A 7,140-nucleotide genomic window follows, 5' to 3' on the forward strand; every position below is an offset into this window, starting at 1 on the left:
CATATTAATGATGCAATATTACTTCATTGATGTCTAAGGAAATATTATTGATTAACGATGACAATTTATTTTGTTTGGTTTGCATAACCATGCAGACACATATTTCAATCAAAATATATATATGCTAATCTTATACGGTAGCCTCAAGCCTCGTTTGTCTCATACAGTAAATGGTTTGATGTGAAGGGTAAGATGAAGTTGTCAAAATCCAAAGTTTAACCAAACTCATTTTGAATTCTGAATTACATTCCATAAATTCCAATTCATGATTATTTTCCTTTCTTTCTTTCTTCGAGAGCTATTCTTGGATAAATTTCTTTTTAACTTGTGTAGATTGGTATGCAAGAAACTTTCACCCCATTGGCTGTTTTGATTTCCAAGACTTTTTAGTCTTCAACTTCAATCATACATATAAAAAAGCACATTCATAAATGCAAAAGAACTTGACAATTAAGAAGGACCTATTTGCATGTTTCAAGTGGGGTTACTACACACGTTAAACTCGTAGACTCATTGCCTTTCATATAGAATCTCAATCAAACTCAGACACATCCCCCCATCCGCCCAAAGAGTAAAAGGGTAAAAGAGCATCTATCATTTATGATCATGATCATTGATCGAAAAGAGCATCAAACAATATATAGATTATTTGTGGAGAATGCTTTTCGCACTTTCTAAGATGTATGTAAAAGTAGGACTGTTCACAATGCGGTGCGCTTTGGTTCGGTTTTGAGACTAGAAATCATCTGAACCGTAATATAAAAAACATGCAGTTTGGTTTGGTTCGGATCACTTTTAAAATAATATGTAAACCAAACCAAACCAAACCAATGTAGTTTGGGTTGGATCGGTTGGTGCGTTTTTTTTCTCTCGAGAATACAATTTATTGTTTACAACATTAATATCAAGTTAAAAAGGTAAAACACAACATATTTTCAGCAACGTTTCCAACAATGTTTTAAATTTCATCCAATATTACAATTTCATTTCAACCAACAATGTTTCCAACAACATAGACCAAATTAAAGACAAAGACAAAAAGTAATCCTATTCGGTAAGAAATGCAAAAGACTAAGATTTTATCATTCTCTAGAAGTTTAATTTGCATTTTATGAGAGAAAACAAAGAAGAGACTTAACAAGGAGAAAAAATATGTCATTTTATAAAAGTTTTCATTGAGTTTCTATGAGTATTGATCTAGGTGACATATGTTTAATTAGTGTTTATCTTATGTTGTGGTTTGATTTGGTTTGGTTGGTAAAATAAAAACCACAAACTGAACCAAACCATGCGGTTGAGTAAGAAAATGATCTGAATACATCCAAATCAAATGCAGTTTTTTGCAGCTTTGGTTTGAGTTGGTTCGATTTGCGATTTTTCTATTGGATTGATTCGGTTTTGAACACCCATATATAAACAGGGGTGGCCCTGAGGGCGGGCGCGAGGGGCGGCAGCCCAGGGCACCATTTCTTTAGGGGCACCAAAATTATTATTTTCACTTGGTAGTTCCTACAAAATAGATATATTTCTTTTTAATTTGTTTTGATTAATTCTATTAAAAATATCTTTTTGTAGAACTTTGATTATAAATGAATCTTGAGCAACAAGAAATAGAAGACGAAAAATATTAGAATAATTAAAAGGGCACAATTTTTTCTTTCGCCCTGAGCACCAAAAATCTTAGGACCGGACCTGTATATAAAAGTATATTTGATGATGTAAGTAAAACTTCCTTTGGTGGAGTTGCAACGTCAATCGTCTTATAGAAATTGAATGGGATAGATATATTGATTTTGCACTTCAATAACTAGAATAATTCAAATCCATATTCAAGTAACAATTATGTGCACATCTCCTTATTTTAACCCTAGTTATCCCCAAGAACCATATTAAGATTCATTTAAGGAAAATACAACTTTCAACAAATACTTATACACAGATGAATCTAAGATCAAATATTAAACAATACACTTAAGTCAATTGTTTAAAAGTAGAACCGAAATGTTCATCTAATGAACTGAGAACCAACATTGTCCATGATTCGAATATTTGAGTGGATCAATTATAATTTTGTTTTGATTAAAACGACTCAAAGCAATTGAGTCATAATCTAGAAGTCTCTTCAATTCCATATCTGGTTAAAATTTTAAAACACTGATGTGATATGTTCATCATATTATCTTCAATGAAGATGACACCCCCTTCTCTTTATACCAATAATTTTAGAATTTCTTTGTCCTCATATGCTACTCTAACAAATAAAATAAAATTGAAAAGTAATTTTTAACTGAAACCATAATGTCCACATGGTCGTGTTAGGAACGGCATTGGGTAACTATCACATGTAGTATCATAATTAAAGCCTTACTAGTAATGGTAGCAAGGTGGTTGGTTGAATTAATTATTAAAAATATACCAACCCATTATAGTTGGACTAGTATCACTGTATCACATGTTACAGAGGTGCATGTGTTTCAGAATTTGATGCAAGCAGTCTCTCAGTATACCTTGTTCAGAAAATTTGCGGCTGATTCAGAAAATGAATGTGACTGTAGTCCATGGTAATGTTAATTCAGAACACACACATGTATAAGGATTAAATGCAATTTTGATACTCACATTTTGATAAAATCACAATTTTGGTCCTATTTTTAATTATACAATTTTGATCCTCCACTTAATTTGTTTTATCAATCTATGATTTTGACCATCAAATTTGATGACGCGTCAATATATTAGGCTACCTGACATGAAAATGAAGGGCATAATTGTTGGTAGTCTTCAAAAATATGGATTTTAAATTGTGTTGTTACCAAGTATACAAAGGCAAAAGGAAATCAATAGAAATGATACAAAGGGCTAATGAATGAACAATTTATTGTCACGTCAACGAATTTGATAATCAAAATCATGGATATTGTTGAAATGAGGTATCAAAATTGCGCAATTATAAATAGAATGACCAAAATTGCAATTTTGGCAAAATATGGGGACGGAAACTACATTTAAGCCAATATATTATTAGTGTATGAATCAGCTTCTCTATTTACCATAACTTCCTTTATTAAGCAGAAACTTGACAATTAAGTTATTGCTAGATTAAATTCAACCATATCACATTTAATATTAATATAGCAAAAGTGTATATAACAAACTAAGGCAAAGTTCATCAGAGCCTAGTCTAGCAATACTTTCAAGAAGCATCCATTTGCTTAATAAATACCTAAGGCAAGATTAATAATTACATAGCTCAATTTGCTTAGTTTGCAATCAATTTATCTATCATATGGTACAAGTAATTGACAACAGATAAGTTTCAACTAGAGAAATTCAATCTATCATGATTACCAAATATGCTAAATTTCTTACCTATTGAGGACATTAAATAAAGTAATAAACCAAAACAAATATCTTCATATTACACATATAAATGGAAGATTCACTATACATAAATAGAAATATACAAACTCAGGTAACTTTCAGAAATCCAGTTAAACAGTGAATGCTTGGAAGCAGTATCTCTTTGCAAATGTCAATTCCAAAAGTAAATTATTCCATATAAAAACCAGCCAAATATGGAAATCATACGTGAAGGAAATGGAAAGAAAGTTACAAATATTAAATGTACAATTTAGAAACAACAAAACTTATACTTGGAATAGATTGCAAAAGTTCTTAAATTAATGCATAAGATAAGAATGTCCTTGACAGAAAGATTCCTTCAACATGGACAAAATCATAGGTGATACAAGCCAAAAAGAGAAACTAAATATATGAAAATGGATCAAAGAGCTATGACATTGCAAGTTGATTCCTAAAATTATTTAAAAAACTGATCCTGTCAAATGGCAATAAAGCATCAAAACTCAAAATCAAGCCGACAACACTTCTTAACAAATCCTTCGATTTGTATGCACTAAGAAGCACTAATCTAATAACGGAAACAACTACATGCAGTTACTCTCAAGATCTTTCTACGGACAAAACATACCTGCATGCAAGCCGGCTGTTCCAGGGGGAAAGGGAGCCTGGTGCCACAGAACCGATTCCAAAACGTTAGCAATAGCAACATGGATAGTAATATAATTGTGCACATAATTATTAATACAGGAGTCCATTTATAGCTGAAAAATTACATATGCAAATAAAATACATGTCTTATTGATTCATTCAGTCCGAAAACTGGAAATCAAACTATTGTATGATGATTTTACTCATTTTCCTTAACAATTATACACTGCCACCAATCAGCATATGCTCTCTATCAGTCATGAATGCTACATTTCTAAAACTACAACAATTACATTGAGGAGGAGGATAAAAAAAAGAATAAAAGAGAATATGATGATATATCTTGTTTTCTTTGGCACTGGAAAATAGGGTGCCCGGGCGAATAATCTCCAGTCTCCAACAACAACAAAACTTCCTCAGTGCAGGAAACAAGGTTCCTCCCTAATAAGGTACATCTTTGACAAAGTATGAAACATGGCGATTCGAGCAATACGGGCAGAGAAAATGCTAAGGGAACAATCACAAGAATCATAATGAACAAGAATTCAAAGATCCTATATAAAAAAAGAATCCATCATCACTCAACAGCTTTCTTCCCAGAAGAATAGTAATTCAGATACCACCTCACAAATTTCTTCAAACCAGCCTGCAGATCCGTCACCGGTTTATAACCAAGCTCTCTCTGCGCATAACTAATATTCGCATGAGTAAACTGCACATCCCCATTCCTCGGCAACTTCATAATATTCCTCTTTGCCTTAGTCTTCAACAGCCTCTCCAAAATACCCACAAGATCACTAACAGGAACAGGCGAGGTATTCCCCAAATTGAAAACCCTCAACTGTGCCGGCCCCCTCTTCTTCCCACCACTTCCAGTACTCTTCTCAGCAGTATCCAAAGCACCTAAACACCCCCTCACAATATCATCAATATAAGTAAAATCCCTCGCAACGGTACCATGATTCGCCGCCTCAAAAATGGGAATAGTCTTCCCCTTCAAAATATCTCTAGTGAAAAAGAAATAAGCCATATCAGGCCTACCCCAAGGACCATAAACAGTGAAAAACCTCAAACCAGTTAAAGAAAGACCATAGATATGATTATAAGTATGTGCGATTTCTTCACCGGCTTTCTTAGTAGCGGCATACAAACTAGCAGGTTGATCAGTTCTATCCCTTTCAGAAAAAGGAACCTTAGTATTCAATCCATAAACAGAACTAGAACTAGCCCAAACAATTGAAGGTTGAGGATTAACACTTTTACAAACCTCAAGCAAATTAACAAAACCAGCAATGTTACTATGAACATAAGAACCAGGATTCTCCATAGCATACCTCACACCAGCTTGAGCAGCCAAATGCATGACATGAGTAAAAGGAACAACCTCAAAAAGCTTCCTTAACAAAGCAGCATCATTGATATCACCTTCAACAATGAAAACACCAGTACGTTCCAAAAGTGCTTGTCTTGCACGCTTCAAAGAAGGATCATAATAGTCATTGAAATTATCAATCCCTAAAACACCGTCTCCGCGGCGTTTAAGCGCCGCGGAGACATGTGTTCCGACGAAACCAGCAGCTCCGGTCACAAGAACGGAGAATCCGTTCCGTGACCGGACTCTAGCGGAGGAACGGACACGTTTCTCCCAAACGGGACCACCCCAGTTTGAAGGACTCCTCAATGACCGCCGTGAAGGGTCCGCCGGAAGAGGAGAAGTCGCCGGAGAACGGAAAAAGAAGATCAAGATCGCAGCTGAGAAAACAAAACTCCAAAGACAAAGCTTCGCCGGAGAAGCGTGCCACCGTACACGGTTGAAGTAAGAAGCTTTCTCCATCTTGAACTTTCCCGGCGTCGACGGAGCACTGTTATCAGCGTGCGACATTTGCTTCAGCTGAGACATTTTCTTGGGAAAATCTCAGATTTTCTCGGCAAAATTTATTTTTTTCACTGACCCAGAAAAATAGAGAGAGAAATTTCAGATTTTGAAAGATACCCACGATTTCTCTACCTCGATTACTAAGAATGCCGATGCCGATTGAAAATTCTGAGAAAATTCTTTAGCTTCCCCCAAATTTGAGAAATTAGGGTTTCTATTGAAGAAATTGGGTTAATGGTTCTATATGGTGATGTGTTTCTTTCTTTCTTTGTTTCTGAGATTGAGGAAAGTGATAGAAAGAATCAAAAAATATTAAAATTATAATAAGGAAAAAAAAATGAATTATTTTTTTATTTTCTTTTTTCTTTTGAGTTGGTGAGTTGGCTTTCTTTTTCTTTTTTGAATTTTTTTTAGGGTTCTTTTTTGGGAATCTTGTTTTTCTTGTAGGAATGGGTTGGAGGTGGTGGTGGGCACACTTTTGGTTTTTTGGTTTTTTAGTTTTTAATAGTTTCACGGATTTAAAAAAATGGTTTTGAAGTTTGAAGAACAAAATTGGATTAAGAGTGGGAGAGGTTGAAAGTTTTTGAGAACGTGTGAATGAATAAGGAGGAAACTTGGATTCAAAGGTTAATTCAATGAATTAAGATTTGGATTTGTGTTTGTTAGAGACTCTTCTTTCTTTACCTCATAGAAAGAACAAAAAGGTGTCTCATTCATGAAAACCAATACAAGTGGATGGGTGGTAAAAAGATGTCTAATTTTTCATCTACTTCTAAAATATGCTATATGCTAAATTGATTGGTTGGAGATCCTTAAATTTAGGAGTTTTTTTTAATAAAATATTTTTATGTAGATACTTTGTTTAAGGATATTGTTGTATGGAGGAAAGTTCTATCCTTTTTAATTGGGGGGTGGATGTGTTTTCAAGTTTGAGAATTAAAGAACATAATGGTTGGTTTATTGAATGTGCAATGCAATGGATGAGATTTTGAAGCTTTTTTATTTGCTATATATGGACTCCCTATTTTTACACCATTTAAAAAGTGCGTGAGATTTATGAGAGTTTGAATTTTGGTAACCCTTAAATTCAAAGAATTTAGATAGTCAAAGTAGAAATAACTTCTTTTTACTAATTTGGGTGCAAGCCATGCTAAAAATTACTTCTTTTAAGAGGTAAATATATACATCCCAAAGTTGACAAATGAGACTTATTATATTTACCAAATTAAACATCATATACACTAGAAAGTTGA

General features: G+C 33.8%; 1 protein-coding gene across 1 annotated transcript; it reads right to left on the reverse strand.

Annotated features, from left to right (window-relative positions):
• Window positions 1-4,098: 4,098 nt before the first annotated feature.
• LOC146927098 (UDP-glucuronate 4-epimerase 3) lies at window positions 4,099-6,665 on the reverse strand. The gene has a single exon (XM_085700479.1). It carries the CDS (start codon window positions 5,909-5,911, stop codon window positions 4,589-4,591), a length of 1,323 nt encoding a protein of 440 aa, XP_085556605.1. The 5' UTR covers window positions 5,912-6,665; the 3' UTR covers window positions 4,099-4,588.
• Window positions 6,666-7,140: the final 475 nt, after the last annotated feature.

Source organism: Medicago sativa, chromosome 4, assembly GCF_051527215.1.
Source record: "Medicago sativa cultivar Bolivia chromosome 4, Bolivia_mono, whole genome shotgun sequence".
Lineage (NCBI taxonomy): Eukaryota > Viridiplantae > Streptophyta > Magnoliopsida > Fabales > Fabaceae > Medicago > Medicago sativa.

Excerpts from the sequence above, each read along its gene's own strand:
- LOC146927098 (XM_085700479.1), bottom strand. The coding sequence starts at position 5,911 with ATGTCTCAGCTGAAGCAAATGTCGCACGCTGATAACAGTGCTCCGTCG.